At 44.6% G+C, this 18388-nt stretch overlaps 2 protein-coding genes across 2 annotated transcripts in view; one reads left to right on the forward strand and one right to left on the reverse strand.

The window, feature by feature from the left end:
* The window catches only part of Mpzl1 (myelin protein zero like 1), a 47157-nt gene extending 45541 nt beyond the window's left edge, over positions 1-1616 (forward strand). Inside the window, exon 7 of the transcript XR_004770041.1 lies at positions 1474-1616. The gene's annotated coding sequence lies outside the window, so the exon portion shown is untranslated. The remainder of the gene's footprint in view (positions 1-1473) is intronic.
* A 5227-nt stretch (positions 1617-6843) lies between these two features.
* Adcy10 (adenylate cyclase 10) overlaps positions 6844-18388 on the reverse strand; it is a 76091-nt gene continuing 64546 nt past the window's right edge. Inside the window, exons 27-33 of the mRNA XM_035445662.1 lie at positions 16938-17142; positions 16762-16858; positions 15179-15294; positions 13067-13184; positions 11442-11637; positions 9382-9570; positions 6844-7106 (exon numbers count right to left, since the gene is read on the reverse strand). Of these exons, the coding sequence (XP_035301553.1) occupies positions 6945-7106; positions 9382-9570; positions 11442-11637; positions 13067-13184; positions 15179-15294; positions 16762-16858; positions 16938-17142 (1083 nt within the window). The 3' untranslated portion in view covers positions 6844-6944. The remainder of the gene's footprint in view (positions 7107-9381; positions 9571-11441; positions 11638-13066; positions 13185-15178; positions 15295-16761; positions 16859-16937; positions 17143-18388) is intronic.

Raw genomic sequence — 18388 nt, forward strand, 5'->3', positions numbered from 1 at the left:
CTCTGGCAGAGGGAGGACATCCTGAAAGCTTGTTGGAGGATCCTGGTCCAAGAATGCAGAACATCCGTGCAACACTCGGTTATTGGCAGCTACCAGGCACCACACTGCTGCCACTGCCAGAAATGCCAAACAGCTCGTGTTACTAAAGGAATATGACATGAGTCTCTGGCAAGGAGTTCATGTGGTAGAGAGTCCTGCCATGGATCCTCGGACACAGGGCCTGACACACATCACACCCCAGGCTCTTTGCTGAGTCAGTAATTTAATGTTGACTTACTGAAGCTGGACAAGAGACAAAGAGAATGACATGGACAGGAGAGCTAGTACTTGCCTGAAAATGGCTGACCCTTCCTGACCCTGCCTCAAAAAGAGGAATTCCAAGATTTGGATTCCCTAGCCAAAAACCCAGGACTGGGGATCTCACAGGCTCCAGGGGATAACCTACTACTATACATTTTGCTAGATGGACATTGTATCAAACTGCCTGCTGGATAAATCCCCATCTCTAAACCCACCTCAGTCCTCATCAGCTAAGTTTCTTCATGTGGTGGTTGGTATGATGACACACTAGGCAAAGTGCAAGAGAATGTGTCTCTGGAGTACTTGGCCCTAAACGGGATGTCTGTGTAGCACACCCCTCCCACCCAAGGCACATACGATATCACGGAATGGGGGTGAAAAGATTGTAAAAGTAAGAGGTTGGGGAGGACTGAGACAAAACAGTGTCTTCTGGGCATGGCCGGACTACATACTCTCATGAGCCCCGCTGCTAATAATACCTGCACAAGATCAAGCCAATCTACAGTCCTGCATGGGGGTTCCTGAAGGAAGGCACAAGGCCCTACCTGGCTGAGAGAACTCCTGACAGTTGATGACTCCTAGGGGAGGGAAGGTCTACTATTCTTGGGGGTGTGATCCTTGGTCAGTTGACCATGATCCAGGGGAGTACTTCATACAAGCCCCAACTTCATGTCGTCTTCTCTTTACTCTTTATCACCCACTGAATCTGATAAGTGCTTCCCATAGGCACATGGAGGATGAGTTGGTGTGTGTGTGTGTGTGTGTGTGTGTGTGTGTGTGTGTGAATATATTCAAAATACATTGTATGCATGTATGGAACTCTCAAAGAATAAAAACCATTTTAAGAAACGATTTTAGTTCCTTAAGGCTGGAGAGATGGATGAAATTAGGAGTTGGGACTGCTGTTTCAGAGAATGTAAGCCCAATCCTGGCCCGCACACAGCAGCTCATAATCGTCTCTGAGGGATCTGATGCCCTCTTTTGGCCTCCATTCGTACCAGTCATGCATGGGGTGCACATACATAAATACAGTCAGAACACCAGTTGACATAAAATAAAAGTACTTGTTTAAAAAAGATTTTTGTTTCCTCTTGTAAGTTGTATTTATTTAAATTGCTTTTACCTATGATTTTCCTATGACTAACCCTCATGCCTCCTGCTTCCTATATGTAGGCATGCCTCAAATCATTACAAAAAGCAATGGCTTCCTGGAGAGGCAAAGAAGAAACATGAAGAGATTGTAGCAAGAGTTGGAGAGATGGCTCAGCAGTTAAGAGAACATACTGCTCTTGCAGAGGACCCAAGTTCAGTTCCTAGTACCCACTTAAGGTGGGTCACAACTGCCTGTAACTCCAGCCCCTGATACTTCTGGCCTCCTCAGGAAACTGCACTCACAGGTACACACACACACACACACACACACACACACACACACACACACAATTTAAAATAATAAAAATAAAGATATATTTTCTATTTTATGTTTATGTGTGTCTTGCCTGCAAGCCTGGTGCCCATGGAAGCCAGAAGACGACATTGGATCCCTGGGAGCTGAGGTTACAGACAGTTCTTAGCTGCCATGTAGGTTCTGGGAGTCAAACCTGAGCCCTCTGGAAGAGTAAGCTGTGCCATTGACCTAAGCAATCTCTCCAAAATAAATCCTTAAAGAAAAACATATAGCAGCAGTTTAACCAGTGTTTGCCTGTGCATCCAACTCATACTGGACCTTGTTAAGCACTAACATCTTCAAATCACAATTATTGGATAATTGCGTATTGACAAAAAGGCTTCTTTTTTGTCCTATTTGGGCTACAATGGGTTCAAGGTCAGCCTGAGCAATTTAATAAACCATGTACCAAAAATGCATGTATATGAAAAAGGGAAAGAGACAAGAAGAAGAAAAGAGAAGGGAGGAGAGAAGGAGAGGGGAAGAAAAGAGGAGGGAAGGCAGAAAGGAGAGGGTTGGGGATACAGTTCAGTGGTAGGGTGCTTGCCTAGCATACTCAAGGTCCTGGGTTCAAGACTCAGTACTGTCAAAAAAGAAAAATAGTCTAGAGCAGTGGTTTTCTTTTCTTTCTTTTTTTTTTTTTTTTTTTTTTTTTGAAACAGGGTTTCTCTGTGTGGCTTTGGAGCCTATCCTGGCACTCCATCTGGAGACCAGGCTGGCCTCGAACTCACAGAGATCTGCCCCTGCCACCAACACCTGGCAAGCAGTGGTTCTTAGCCTTCCTATTGTTGTGACTCTTTAATACAGTTTCTCATGTTGTGATGGCCTCTAACCATCAAGTTGTTTTGCTACTTTTTTGCAACTGTTATGAATTGTAATGTAAATATCTGATATGCATGATATCTGATATGTGACTCTCCCCCCCCCCCCCCCCCCCCCGCCCCGCAGGGGATCAAGACCCACAGGTTGAAAATCTAAAGCCACATGTGGTGGAATAAGTCTATAATCCCAGCACCGAGAAGCATCTTAAGTTCAAGGCCAGCCTGGGCCATATAGTGAGACTGACTCTAGACAGACAAATAAGTAAATAAATAAGAAAGAAGGAGAAAGCAGGCACAATAACTCTTGTCTAATTCCAGCATTCAGTGATGCAGGAAGCGTGTCCCAAGTGTTTGGGGTCTTTCTAGGTTATACAATGACTTAGAAGCTAAGCTGGGCTACAAAGGAAAACCATGTAAAGAACAAGGAAAGCAAAATTCACATGTACAATTCCACTCTCTTCCTCTTCGAATGGAGTTTGGAGGGTGGGGATGTTGGTAGCTGCCACTTTCTGGTGGTTTGACATAGTAAACTCCTTCACTCAGCCTGCTCGCCTATTCCCACACACTGTAAAGGGCTCTGAAGCAACCACGAGCGAGCAAGACAGAACTCGTCAAAGGCCATCTGGTGCTTGATCTGATATTGAGTGCCGGAGACTCAAAGTTGAGCATGGAGGAATCCCCTCCCTTCATGCACCTAGCCCTCAATTAGTGCAGTGAGGAAAGAGCCAACTGCAGTCATGAGGTGAGCCGCAGTGAGCAAGGACTCCCAGCTGCACGCCTATGCAGGTGGAAGAGAGCCTGCAGGCGGAAAAGCTGGAAAGCAGGTGTAGAAAAACCAAAACTGTTGAGGGCTGTTCCGGATGGCAGAACTAACCCCAAGACTCCGCCCCCAGCCGCAGCCCCACCCCGACACCACCCATCCCTACCCCACTCCTTCTCCACTCCACCTCGCACTGGATTTAGGGGAAGGTCTTGAAAGCCTTACAATACAGGTTTAGAAATTTTATCACCGTCCTGCACGGGGATTTTTTTCCCCCCTCATTAGGAAGCTTATTTGGTCAGTTACACAGGTAAAGGGTGGAAATCTGAAATTGGGAAACCAATTAATAATGGGACTTACTGCAGAGTTGAGTTATGCATAAAGGAACTGGACTTTTAGCTTCCGTGAGAACAAAGATGAGAGAGGGCTGTAAAGGGCTCTGTAAAGGGAAGACATGTTTAGGAAGATGTTCTTGAGCACCGAGAGAATATACTGAGTGGCCAGGAACAGCCAGGTGAGTCAGCTCACACTTGTAATCCCAGCATTCAGGAAGCTCAGGCAGGAGGATTTCTTTGAGCTGGAGATCAGTCTGATTGCATAGTTCCAGGCTGAACTGTAGTGTGTCAAGAGAAAGCCCATCGGGGTTACTACAGATGGAAGTGTCACGAAGATGGTGCCAGGAATGTGAGTAAAGCAACTTGAGGGAGGTGGGATCTAGGGTTGACAATCAGGGGCTGGGAATGCAGGGGAAGTGTAACTAGCGAGCACAGGCATGATGCTGGCAACTTCCTAGACCTCAGTTCATTTGGCCTCTGTAACTGGTCATTCAGGCACCCTTACTGAAAAGCCCACCTCTGATTTCAGTGTCTTCTCTCTCCTGTGATCCAACCCACAGATCAACACCCTTGACCTAGATTCCAGTCCCTTCTCTTTTGCAGGCTACCCTCATTCTGATTTGTATTGTGATGTACCTGATCTTGCCCCAGATCTCTTTCAGTCCTAGAGTGGTGAAATCTGGGTGGCCTCAGGCTAGGAATCCACCTAAATGGTAGGACATCTCATATAGGAACCATATAGTAGCTCATATAGGAACCATAGACTTCCTAAAACAGCAATGTGGTCCACATACTTCTTCAGTTGTCATCCTGCGTTGGTGGGTCCTAGCCCCTAAGCCAGATGGCCCACAAGGCTGGCATGATGTTCCTAAGTATCACTTGCTCACCTGTTTGCTCAGTGGGTCTCCTCCAAACCAGCTGGGAGGACCCAGTGCTCCAGACCTCCAAAACAGCTCCAGGACCAAATGCTGTGACTGCAAAGGCCTTCTCCTTCCTTACTTAAACCTCCTCCCGGCTAGCTTTCACCAGCCTTCTAAAAACCACAGCAGGATGTGTGCCAGGCTTCTCCATTGCTCTGTATTTTAACTGCCTATTTGCTCCCTGGACAAAATTCTGAGTGCTTAACCAGCATTAACACACACAACCAGCCACCTTATGAAACGCCTTATGCAGAAGCTATTATCCCTATTTTACAAACCAGGAAACTGAGACACAAACATCTTCATCCAAGGGCACAGACTCAGCAACTGGATGGGGTCCAATGAGTTTTTCAGGTCTAAGTCAGGAAGTATGGGTTTGACTATTTCTTGCTCATCACTCTATCCCTGGTATGGGGCCTGGCTAATACACTGATGTTAAATAATTCCTATTCATCTTCTTGAGGTCATCCAGTTCACTCTCTCAAAAAACATTAGGTTCCTAGGGCTTCTATGAGAAAAAAACAAAATCAAATGTTCTTCATACATCCATTAGTTGATAGATAGCTCCTGAACACCTATTATATGTCTAGCTCTGGGCTTAATGCTAGACAGTGAAGACAGCACCTTAGCCCTACAGGAGTTCAGAGTAGGTGAGGTTCAAGGGCTCATGAAAAAAAAGAAAAAAGAAAATAAAAACCTTCAAAAGGTCATGGTGTTTCTCTTCGATATTTCTAAAGTCATCATGGATGATCTATCTCATCCTGAAAAATAATTCTGTACCGGCTGCTCCAGAATTGCTGGATGTTTCCTGTAGGTAGTAGAGGCTGCAGGTCAGAGACAAGGGCTTGGAGCCCTGCAGGAAAAGGTTCCTAAGGCTACAGCAAAATCCAGTGCTGCCATCTGCTGGCCATGGAAAACTGTGTTCCCAGGCCATGTGTCACCTGTATTTGGCTCCAGAATAAGCCAACTCTTATCCCTTTTGAAGTGAGAACCTTTTCAACCTTCTCTACCTTATTTGTCCCTCCTGTGTATTGAAATGTGGGAACTACAGCAAAACTGAGTGCTTGTGGCAGGACTACTGTCAGAGCCCTGTGGTCTCACGTCCTAGCCTGGCTCCCTTCCTCGGACACCAGCTTGCCAGGCTCTGTGGCTAACCATGTGAGACCACAGGGGTCTGTCCCACCTCCTCTCCGTGAAACCTAGCTATGTTATATTATCAGGGGAAAAGATGCACAGTCTTGCCTTTATGTCTGGGGAATAAAGATGAATATTATTGTGAATTGAATGCCTTTTTAAAAACATGTTTATAAACTTGGAGCATGTAAGATATACCCACATCAAAATTACTGTTTCCACTTGAAGCATTTATTTCTGCAGATGTGAGATGCTGGTGGGGCATCCCCATGGCTCTGGAAGCTGCACTTGGGCTTTGCAAACTGTGTTCTTTCTAATCCTGCCAGTTGAGACCGTCACAGGGATTTGACATTAGCAGTGTCTACTTCAAGCCACTGAGCAAACTGAGGTCGATCCCTGGAACCACGTACAGTGGGAGGACAGAACCAACTCCATAACATTTCTTCTGACCCCCTGGCATCAAGTGCGCACACGCATGTGTGCATGTGTTTGTGTGTGTGTGTGTGTGTGTGTGTGTGTGTGTGTGTGTGTGCTAGCGTGCAACACAAGACATCACATTACCTTGATATCAGTATTTCTCATAAAGGCAGGAGAATGGACAGGCTGAGGGCTGGAAGATTCCTAAAGCCTTCTGAAAGCTGGAAACACCTTCCAAGTGAGGCCAACTAAAACCAACTCTTCTGCCGCTACAGCAAAAGCCAGTGTCCAAACATGACCCTTGCTTATTATGCTACTAAAACATACCCACCCTGGGTAAAGGTGCTGATGAAAGGCACAACATTGTATGTAGAACTGTGTATCAGCAAGATATGTGGGGAAGCCCGAATCCTTTGTGCTGCCCTTGGAGCTACTAAACTTTCTTGCTTGCGCCCGAGTTCCTCCTGGGTGGAAGAGCACTGTCCCCTAATGAGCTCTGCTTCTGTTGGGACTGCAAGTCTCTGTCAATCCCTCATACAGGGACACCTGAACCCCTCTGGCCCGTGATGTCGATATGATTGCATTTTCATGGGCTGAGCACCACAGGTCAAACAAACAGCCTGAGAAGGCAAAGGCAGCTGTGTAAAGCTAAAGCGAGTCAGGTGCCAACCTGTGCCAACAGGTGCTGACCCGCTAGGAAGGAATCCAGGTGTCTGGTTCCAGGAGGAGCAGAAAGGACAATAATGGACCATGGCAAAAAAGAAAAAAAAAATGGCTCTTACTGCAATCTTTGTTCTTGTTCATGAATTATTAGAAAGGATTGTCCAGGATATTAACTCTCATCAGGAATTTGTTCTTTTGAACATCCTGAAGGGGTACGCTGCCTGATACGATTTTATCCCATGATGGAAGACTCAAGACCGTCTGAAGCCAATGATCTCCAATCAACTCGGAGGCTGAGTACCACCATTCCTGAGAGGAAGGAAAAAGAACAAAGGCCTAGTCAGTGCTCTTGGCGTGTGGAAGACCGACTAGATTCCCACCAGATTCCAGAAATGGTAATGTGTCCTGAGCATGTTTCTTTTGAGATAGGGTCTTACTGTGCAGCCTCGGCTGGGATAACCTTGAACATAGGCTGATTCTCCTGCCTCTGTGCCCGGAGAGCTGAAATTTATAAAGTTGTACTGCCACACATGGCTCCTTTGAGCTTTTAAAAACATGGGACTCCACAGGCAAAAATGATTTTTTTCTTTCCTTTTTGGCTTTTTGAGACAGGGTTTCTCTGTGTAAATTCCTGGCTGTCCTGGAATTTGCTTTGTAGACCAGGCTGGCTTCAAACTCACAGAGATCTACCTGCCTCTGCCTCCCAAGTGCTGGTATTAAAGGCGTGCACCACCACTGCCTGGCTTTTTTTTTTTTTTTTAACTTTTGCTTTGTTTCTCTTATCTCTTTCTTGTTTTGTTTTTCTGAGATGGTTTCATGCAACCAAAGCTGGCCTTGAATTCTCTCCGTGCAGCTGAGGATGAGCTTGAACTCCTGATCCTCCTGACTTCACCTCCCAAGTGTTATAGGCATGCATTAACATGCACGATTGATAAAAATATTTTTGTTGTCCAAATTAGTAGAACTTCGATGCATCTTCAAATATGCACACATAATTGCACATGTCGTCACTTGTTTCAAAGTATCCTGCTGGGTGCTGAGCCTGAGTTTGACCTTTAAAGTATTTCCATGTGAACAGCCATGGAAGTAAAAGGAAAATGGAAGGAGTCACAGAGATGGGGAGAGAGACCATGCTGAGGGGGTTTGCAAGAGGGAAATGTCTGAAGAAGAAGCAGCAGCACATAGCCCTGAGCTCTGGATACAGACCCTCTTTAGGTAAGGTCTGCCGCGATTACTGTGGCTGGAGTGTGTGTATATTCCCCCGCAATCCACATGTTCGAGCCCAACCCCTAAGGTGATAGTATTGAAAGTCAGGGTGATTGGGTTCTGAGGGCTTTGGGATTTATGTCCTTACAAAAGAGTATGAGGGAACAACTTCCTCCCTTCCATTCTTTAGACAGGCAAAAAGTAGGGAGACTAGAAATACAGGGAAGATTAAGAGAACACCGAAAAGGGAGGGGCCCCTCACTCTACAGCAGTGGTTCACAGATGTAGGCGTAGACCCTTTGGGGAATCCAGTGATCTTTTCACAAGAGTCGCACGACTCTTTCGCAGGAGTCACCTAAGACCTTCAGAAATTTATAACTCACAACTAGCAAAATTACAGTTATGAAATAGCAACAAATTAATTTTATGCTTGGGGTCACCACAAAAGGTTGCGGCATTAGGAAGGGTGAGAACCACTGCTCTAGGGTCTGGTTGAAGTTAGGAATACCTGTTCAATTAACAAATAAGCTGTGGAGTTCCCTACATAGAGACAAGGTCCTCCACACTCTTCCATACAAGTATCTTAAATATGAATACTAAAATAGTAACCATCCATGCTGAAGCCCGACAAGGAACTTCGAATATGGCTTTGTTCCTTCCCTAGCTGTGAAGCTTCAGGTTTCAGGAAACCTCGGGGGGAAAAAATCATAAACATCATTTGCAATAAAAAAAAAGTCTTAGCATCCTTGTGTAGTCCTTGTGACAGATGGTGTCATGAAATCCAACACAGATGTCTCCAGGAACCACCTTTGGACAATGCAATTTCAGGAGCCACCAGAATCATGAAATATATGATTCTCTCTTGAAAAGCTCACACTAATTTGTGTGTGTGTGATCATTGTTGTGAGCACTGTTAATGCCCATGCTTAAACCTGTTTTTAAGCCTCTTCTTAATAAACCCGGCTGTATTTTGATTTGTGGATTTAGCCTCAAATTATTTCCAGCAGCAGTATCAAGAATCCCAGCTTCCACTGAGTGGAAGTCTCTGTAGGGAATTCTTCAGGTGGCAAGTGGCAGAGTGGGGCTGTGTCTCTGGCTCCAGCTCCTTCTGCCACTGATGGGGGCACAGCCAGAGGCACCACCAAAGAGGAAATCATCCTCATCAGATTTTGAATTCTAGTACCATGGTCTTAGACTGGCCAGCCTGTAAAACTGTGGGCAGTAAACTTCTCAGGATCCCGAATGAACTAAGACAATGACTGCCCATGCTTCCTAAAACCCAACTGAGAAGTGGGTTCTGTTGCTTCCTCAGAAGGGTGAGCACCCTCACATATATAACCCCAACACCCACTGTGGCCTGGTGATTGATGGTACATACCTTGCTCATGCTCAGCCAGCATTTCTCCAGCAAGTTCCCTTGTGTCTCAGAAAGCTCCAAGGCTGTGTTCAAGAAGAAGTCACAACTGTGCCCATCACCCATTAGTATGCAGACATAAGCCATCAGATGGTAGAGCCTTGGGTAGAAGACGGGGCCAGTGGTATTTTGACCCACAAGGTTCTCTAAGGCCTAGAGAAGACAAATAACAAATATAACCAGGAGATACAGATGGCTCAGATGTGAAGTGCTTGTCAGCATGAGTTCAATCCCCAGAACCGACATCTAAAAAGCATGGCAACAGTCAAGAGTGTGGTGGCACAAACCTTTCCCCAGCACTTGGGAGACAGAGTCAAAAGGATCTCTGTAAATTTGAGGTCAGTCTGGTCTACATAGCAAGTTCCAGGAAGGCTGGGGTTACATAGAGAGACCCTGTATCAAATAAGTAAGTAGGTAGGTAGGTAGGTAGGTAGGTAGGTAGGTTGATAGATAGATAGATAGATAGATAGATAGATAGATAGATAGATAGATAGATAGATGATATAAAGAAGGAAGGAAGGAAGGGGAGAGGGGAAGGAAGGAAGAAAAAGAAAGAAAGAAAGATAGAAGGGAAGGAAGGAAAGAAGGAAGGAAGGAAGGAAGGAAGGAAGGAAGGAAGGAAGGAAGGAAGGAAGGAAGAAAAAGCAAACCTGGTATGGCGTCACAAGCTTAAAATCTTACTATTGAATCCTATCCCTATAGCTTCCCCAGGAACCACACATCACTGGAAATACCTTATACTGTACCTGTGGTTTTCTTGACTCATGGGAATGAGCCATTATTTCCTAGGTTTGTGGGAAGGAACTGCAAGTCAGTTCATAAAATATTGTAGACTGCCTAGTCTGACTTTTGACCTTAGACGTTTGGCATATCCTGCAGATCTGTAGTATCTCTGGGTGTGATAGTTTAGGAATCAATGTGATCTGAACTCAGTCACATGGAGAGATGTGGGGTATCAGCAACTGAGATTATCTGTTCTACAATGAATCCTGAAGTAAATCATTTCAAAAAATTGGACACCAAAGATCTCAGGTGGAGAAATTTGTCATGAATATGTCCTTAACTCAAGCTCAGATAACAGAATTTAAATAGGGCCTGTGAGATGGCCCAGTGGGTAAACAGCACTCATCACCAGAGAACCTGAGCTCCATACCTGGGGAGCCACAGTGGAAGGAAAGAACTGCTTTCAAGTTGTTCTCTGGTCTCCACAGGCTCATTGTAGCAGGAGCAAGCTCTTCTCTGTCTCTGTCTCTGTCTCTCTCTCACACACACATCAAATGTAAAAGCAGCTTAAATAAAAGAACTATAGGCTGAGAGCATGGCTAGACTAAGCATCAGTTCCCACACAAAGGGGTGTCTTGAAATCATGAATTTGGAGGACAGTGAAGGAATCACATGTGAAATCCCTTAAAACAAACACACAAACAAAACAGTAATATGCAAAACAATCTACCGGTGGGAAGTCAGCCACTGATTGTATACACTAAATGATGCCACTACTCATGTTTTCCCTGCCTATGTTCACACATGTATTTCCATTTGTTGAAATTCGATATCAGATAGACTATCAGTACGATTTCTAAGTAGAGTAGTTACAATTTGTGAGCTTTTTTAATTTAAAATTTCATTACATTTATTGTATAAGTGTGAATGTGTGTGTGTGTGTGTGTGTGTGTGTGTGTGTGTGTGTGTGTATGTGCGTGCATGTGATTGTGTGCACTCACATTGCTGCAATATATATGCAGAGGTCAAAGAACTACTTTAAGGAGTTGGTTCTCTACTTCTACCATGTAGGTCTCCTGGATCCAATTCTGGTCATCAGGTTGGGCAGCGAATATCTTTACCTGCTGAGCCATCTCTGTGCATCCCCGCCCCCATTTTTCTAAGTTTTTAGGAGGGTTGTCTTGAAAACATTTTTAGCATAAATATGTGCAAATTCTGTAATGAGAGGACAGTCAGCCAGGAGGTAGATGGGGCTCCACTAGAGGAGAGATTTGTGCTGGAAAGCAGGGCGCAGGCCTCACCTTGAGGAGCTCAACACCACTGTCCTGTGCGTTCTCAACCTGCTCTTCTATTTGCTTCTGAAGGTAGAGAGCTTGCCCTTCCATGTACCTAGAGATTCCTTCATAGTAAAGAACTGTTGGGGTCCTTCGTGTCACCAGACTTTTGGCTCTATTGGAATACTTGTCGAAGTTGTCCCATTCCTGAAGTCTGGCATACCTGCACCACCAGGGAAGAAATGAGAATCAGTATGTCTCTCCAGGTGGGCTGGTTTCCTGAGCGATTTCTCTGGATGTCAACTTTCAGTACTTTGGCCCTCTGCCTGCCTCCTGTCTGATGCAGCAGAATGGTAGGTGATGCGGATCTGGTGAAGGGTAGAAGAATATGATTCCGGAGGAGCAGAGCCCTCAAGAGCACACATCAAGTGCTGTTCTCCTTAGACTCTAGGAAGTGAGACAGATCACACACACTTCAGGCTTGAAGATGCTGCCCCAGTTGCAAAGAGAGGCGGGCCAAGCAGTACTCAGAGTGGCCTGTGGAAGGGCCAGTGTCACCTGTGGATTCCCAGGTCTGACTTGGTTGGTTGGTGACTTGGGAGAGATTGAGATAAGCACACCTCAGTACCTCAGTACCTGTGCCGTCTCCATCCTAAGAACCAGTGGAGCTGACAGGGAACATGGCATTGAGCTTCTCGGACATGGAACAGAAAGAGGCCTTCCCTGATGGGAAACCCAAGGTTTCTAGAACCTTCCACAGCCAAGTAATTAGGTCTAATGCTGGATCTTTAAGTGTTATTCCCTGCAGATATTAAATAGCCCATGTTCTCCAACGTCACCACCTCAAAATAACATTTTTCCCATCTTTTAGATCTGGGCAGGTGTATGTGGGCAAGTGGTGCTATTTCTTCATGTGCCCCAACCATAGCACTCATTAGAAATTGGTAGAATTGTCCTTCAATAGCCCCTCAGTGCCAGGATGCCCCCAGCCCACAGATGCTCAAATTCACAGATGTTCAAAACTCTTACATAAAATGGTGCAGCATTTGAAAACCCCCATGCATATCTTCCTGCATCATCACTGGGTTGCTGAAAATACCATCCGAAATGTAACTGAGTGTAAATAGTTGTTACACTTACAGTGCAACTCTTCCCCATGCCTCATAGCTGTTCTCTTAGGCTCACAGAAACCACTGCTACAACACTCCTGGCCACCAGAGCTGTCTATGCAGTAAGCTTTGTATTGCTGTGCCACTGAGACAAGTGGACAGAACTACTTTTCTGTCCTTGGCTGAAGGTTTCTAGAGGATTCCTCAGGAGGCTTTCTCCATAAATACTCCCTGGCACCTTTAAGCTGGTGTAACTATGTATACATAGTATACATATTGGATGTAAACTATGAATACATTTTCTTTCTTTTAAAGAGTTTCACTGAACTCTTTCTTATTTCACTTTAGCTGGGCGTTGGTGGCGCACGCCTTTAATCCCAGCACTCAGGAGGAAGAGGCAGGTGGATCTCTGTGAGTTCGAGACCAGCCTGGTCTACAAGAGCTAGTTCCAGAATAGCCTCCAAAGCCACGGAGAAACCCTGTCTGGAAAAACCAAAAAAAAAAAAAAAAAAAGAAATGAAATTATATGTAACACATTGTTACCAGACAGCTATGGAGGAGTAAAGTCCCAGGAGGAGTCCACTCTGGAACCTGAGGATTCTGTTGTCTTCGTTGTGGTGTATAAATTCCAAACATTCTTCAAATGTTCTGTAAATGAAGCCTGGAAAAGAGAGAAGCAGAGTGATCTTGCAGTGTAAGCATGGCATGGGGGTGGGCGTAGGGTCTTTCTGGTCTTTAGTTCCCCAGTAGAACTTCCCAGTGCAGAGAACACAGGATCTGGTCACTTTAGGTATTCAAAGGGTCCTGTGGGCTGTAGCAGTCACATCGCTGCATTGGCCTGTGTTTGCTGAATCCCAGCTATATTGTGGATTCTTATGGATACACAGCCCGATTCCATAGAAGAGACCACTTCAGCTACTACAAGAAGCCCTGGCAGTCCAGGAAGCCTCACTTGTTTTCAACCATAGGTCCTTTATTAGCAGCAATGTGTGTCTCCACTTTGTGAATCATGTGTGGCAAACAAAGCCCTGATTGGTCTCTCCGGTTTAACATGAGGACCACCTCCTCCTCAGTACTATTTAGAAGTTGTTGGGAAAGAACTTGTTTTTCCAGATCACTGTGATTGAGGGTTCCTTGAAATAAGATGATCGCAGAGGCTGATTGGGGGATAGAACTTCAGTGATAAAGAGAAGTTGGTATGTTGCAGGTCCAGAGATGGAATGTAATCTATCTTGGACTATCTTTAGCACCTTGCCCACTTCTGTGTCGGACCCAGAAATCTGTGACTGACATATAAAAATCTTTTAGAATATTCTTAGCAGACCACCAGCTTCTACCAACTTGAACCTTAAAAAGCTGAGAGTGTTATCAGACAACATCTGAGGCCTATCTATAGCCGAGACTTGTCCACTTTCCTGTAATGGGTCTCTCTGATGTTCCCACCTATATATTTGAAAAGCATCTTGATTTATAACCCTCCTTGTAATATTATTATAAAAGAGTTCAAGGAACTGGCTCATGTTGGACCATGGTATTGCGTTCCTGGGCCATCATCGCTCGTACTTGGCTCCAGAATAGACACAGCGAGAGTTGTGTTTTTGTGTTGACATTACCAACTGCTACTAATGGCTATAACTGTTCTCAACAAGCCAATACTTGTAGGCATGTCAAAACTTTCACATAGCAACACATTGTCACCGACAATGTCCACGCTCAGGAATCAGACAACCAAGTTACAAAAGAAGGTCTCATAAAGTTTTAAGTAACTTTACAGTTTTATGTTGGGCCATGTGCTGGTTAGTTTTCTGTCACCTTGACATAAGCTAGAGTCATCTAGGAAGAGGGAACCTCAATTGAGGACATGCCTCCATCAGTCCTGTAAGCATTGACGTGGGAGGGTCCAGCTCATTGTGATGGGTGGTCTGGGGTTGTATAAGAAAACAGGCTAAGCAAGCCAGAAGAACAGGTCAATGAGCAGCACCCCTCCATGGCCTCTGCTTCAGATCCTGCCTCTAGGTTCCTAACTTGAGTTCCTGCCCTGACTTTCCCTAATAATAGAATTTAACCTTTAAGGTAAAATACATCCTGTCCTCCCCCAAGTTGCTATTGATCATAGTGTTTTATCACAGCAACAAAGACCAAAAAGGACAGGCCACACTCATAGCTATGTAGCCTTCAGGCCATGTGTTGGACATGTTTTTCAACATGAAGTCTTAAGTAAACCTTGCAAAAATTAAATACTCCTAGTAAAAGGCACATTATAAAAACAATTCCAGTGACAACACTCGTTCAGAAATTGACCTGACGGCTCAGACCTACAAGCTTCCTCCAGATTTTATTATCCCTTGTTTTACTGTTCTCCGCACCTCACCCCCTGGCTGTCCTGGAATTCACTATATAGACGAGGCTAGCTCTGAACACTCAGAGCTCTGCCTGCCTCTACCTCTCAAGTATTGTGACTAAAGATGTGCACCCAGCATTCACTGGTAATTCTGGTAATTGTGACACAGCTCCTTGAATCACATCACCAGGCTCTCTCCATTCCTGAACACCAACTAGGTGGCCCCAAAGCCCTGAGAACTGCCTCATCATTCCAGTATGGGCATCCAACCCTATTTCTTTTAATTCTGAAGCCAGAATAAATTCCATGCTTACCAGAATAAAGCATGATGTCCAAACAGACAAAATAGAAAAATGCCTTGCTGAAGATGTGCTCCTCTGTTACAGAAAGGTCCCATAACCATCCTAGTACCTGGACCAAATGCTTGTACCTGTGGAACAGAATGGGTAGTGGGATTAAAAAGCAGTGAGAGCAAAGGATGGAGTTGGGAACTGGTCTAGGTTAGTCTTGGTCATAAACAGTAATTCAGAAACAAATACAACTCTTTTTGTTTGTTTTTGTTTTTCAAGATGGGGATTTCTCTGTAGCTTTGGAGCCCATCCTGGAACTCACTCTATAGACCAGGCTGGCCTCGAACTCACAGAGATCCACCTGTCTCTGCCACCTGAGTGCTGGGATTAGAGGCCACCCAACTATAAATACAACTCTTAAAACAGACTTCAACTGAGGGGGTGGCATACCCCTTTAATCCTAGTACTTGGGAGAAAGAAGATGGTGGATCTCTGTGAGTTCAAGGCCAGCCTGGTTTACAGATCGAGTTCCAGACAGCACAGAGAAAACCTGTCTCGAAAAACAACAAACAAACAAAAAAAAACAGACTCCAAACCTTCCCTTTCTCAGAATTAGAACCTAAGTCTCCAACTGGATCCCCCAAACTGTTCTTTTAGGGCTCCTCCATATCAGGGGGCTGACATCAGGCCAAATTGGCCAGCATCTTCAAGTCTTTGTTTCTGTTCTTTGGGCATGCACAATGCTTTTCTAATTTCCTTGTACCTGGCAGGGATGCAGACCTAACTCCCACAATAGGTGTGATGGATTGCCCTTCTGTCCCTGGCCAGAGCAGCCAGATCAGAGCTGATGAACACAGAAGTACCCCATTAAAAGAATTAACAGGAGCCTGGTATGGTGGATTAATCCCAGCACTCAGGAGGCAGAGGCAGGTGGATCTCTATGAGTTCAAGGTCACCCTGATCTACAAAGTGAGTTTCAGGACAGCCAAGGTCACATAGAGAAACCCTATCTCAAAAAACAAAAACAAAAACAAAACAAAAAATAACAACAAAAAAAAATGAATGGGGGGAAAAAGTAACAATGATAGGTAAAAGCTGACAGTTATCAGGTGTTACATTATCTTGCTATAAACTGTGCTTCCTTTCCTATGCTATGGTCAGGGTGAAATAAGCCAGAACCCCCCAGACAGCTTCCTGTTCTAGTTAGCTTTAATTGCCATCCCAGTAGCCTAGAGTCATCTGGGAGGAAAGCTTCCTGATTGAGGGATTGCCTAGATCATTTTGACCTGTGGGCATATCTGTGGGGGATTGTCTTGATTATTAATTGATGGAGTGTCCAGCCTACTGGGGGAGGCACCATCTCTGGTTCTAAAAGCTAGCTAATTCTGGACTGGAGAAGGAAAAGAGTGCAAACCAGCAACAAGGTATGGTTTCTGTACAGGTTCCTGCTTGAGTTTCTGCCCTGAATTTCCTCAGTGATGGACCGTGACCTGCAAGTGTAAACCGGAATAACTACCACCAACCCTTCTGCTTTTTGGCAGTGTTTTATCACAGCGACAGGAAGGGAAGGAGACTCCTAACTTTGGAAAATGCTTTAGGACAAATACCTGCTTTTCAAGAAGAGAGATTTACTCAGTCTGCAGAGAACCATATGGTATTTGTTGGGATTCCGGAGAAGTGACCACATCCTATGGGCTCGGGAGCCTGGGAAGAAAGCAATTGTGGTGTATTTGGGGGTTATTACATGTAACTTTATGCCCTTTCTTGCCTGGCTAGCATTTACCTAACTCAATGGCCAAGTCCAGATGACCCATTAAGAACTTGATATGGCCCAGGGTGTCAGCCACATAAGCTATGGTTTCGATGGCCTCAGCTTTCATGGGGAGGTTCAGGAGCTGCTCCACAACCAGGATTTCATATTTGTACCACAATCCCTGGTATCCAGCCAAATGGTGGTACAGTGAATAGTCCAGAAAAGCCTTGATGATCTGTAAGGGTAGCAATAGAGAGAGGAGGAGGGAAACTGAGGAAGAATTCCAAGGTGAAAGACTCAACGCCTACCACTGGACTGCAGCTAGTCATTGGGCCAGTGCCATGGACTTAGGTGCAGTAATCAAACTAGGTGTCTGCCACCTACTTCCTGGGTCTTCCAGGATAGGCTTCATGGCCTCACTTGTATACAGTCTTCAAATGAAATACAAACAATAGTTTACATGTGTGGATAAACGACCATACAGCACAAAACTGAGCAGGTGCAATCAAGTCTACACAGTAAGTAGTTATGTTAAGGTTGAGGGAGTATTTGAGAGATAAGAATTACCGTTTCTTTTTTTTTTAAGATTTTTATTTATTTATTACGTATACAACATTCTTCTTCCATGTATATCTGCACACCAGAAGAGGGCACCAGATCTCATAACGGATGGTTGTGAGCCACCATGTGGTTGCTGGGAATTGAACTCAGGGCCTCTGGAAGAGCAGCCAGTGCTCTTAACCTCTGAGCCATCTCTCCAGCCCGAATTATCGTTTCTTATGCATTGCTTTTGTAATGCATAAGAAATGTTGTAATAGTTTGGTTAGCTTGATAAAGTAAGAAGTAATTTAAAACATAATCGGAGACTTGAGAAGTTGCTTACTCTTTAATCAAATCTTTAAAATGAGAAAGTTACCTCAGAATATGCTTAGAGAAAAGCAAGGACAAAAGAATTCCTTCTGAAGAATCAGTTTATACACACATGCATATGAACACACACGTACATATACACAGGCACACATTCATATATACATGCACTCATAAATGCATACGTAATACATATTGTATAAACTGCTTTGTATAAACTTCTTTGAAAAATACATGAGACCAGACTAATAATAGATTTTCTAATAGTCCAAGTATTTTATGTTGGGGTGTGATTGTACAGGGGAGGCTTTTTAGGACTTTTTCCAGGAGGACTTTTCTTCCTGGAATTCCTCAAATTCTGTCAAAGGCAAGTCTCTAGGTGTTTGTTAAATCACAAAGTTCTTCTTTGCAAATTACAAATCCCTGGTGTGAACATGCAAAATGCTCCCACAAAGGAAGCATGGCCAAGCATGGTGGTGGGCAAATGAAAATTCTACAGCAGCAACAGTCTCTGACTCCTTGAATGTGTACCAAGAGAAGAGTGTTCAATTGTTTCATGCTGTGGGGCAAATATAAAGCTCAGAGGCTGTGTGGCTTGCCTGTGTGTCTTACTG

The sequence above is a fragment of the Cricetulus griseus genome, chromosome 5 (assembly GCF_003668045.3).
Source record: "Cricetulus griseus strain 17A/GY chromosome 5, alternate assembly CriGri-PICRH-1.0, whole genome shotgun sequence".
NCBI classification, from domain to species: Eukaryota; Metazoa; Chordata; class Mammalia; order Rodentia; family Cricetidae; genus Cricetulus; species Cricetulus griseus.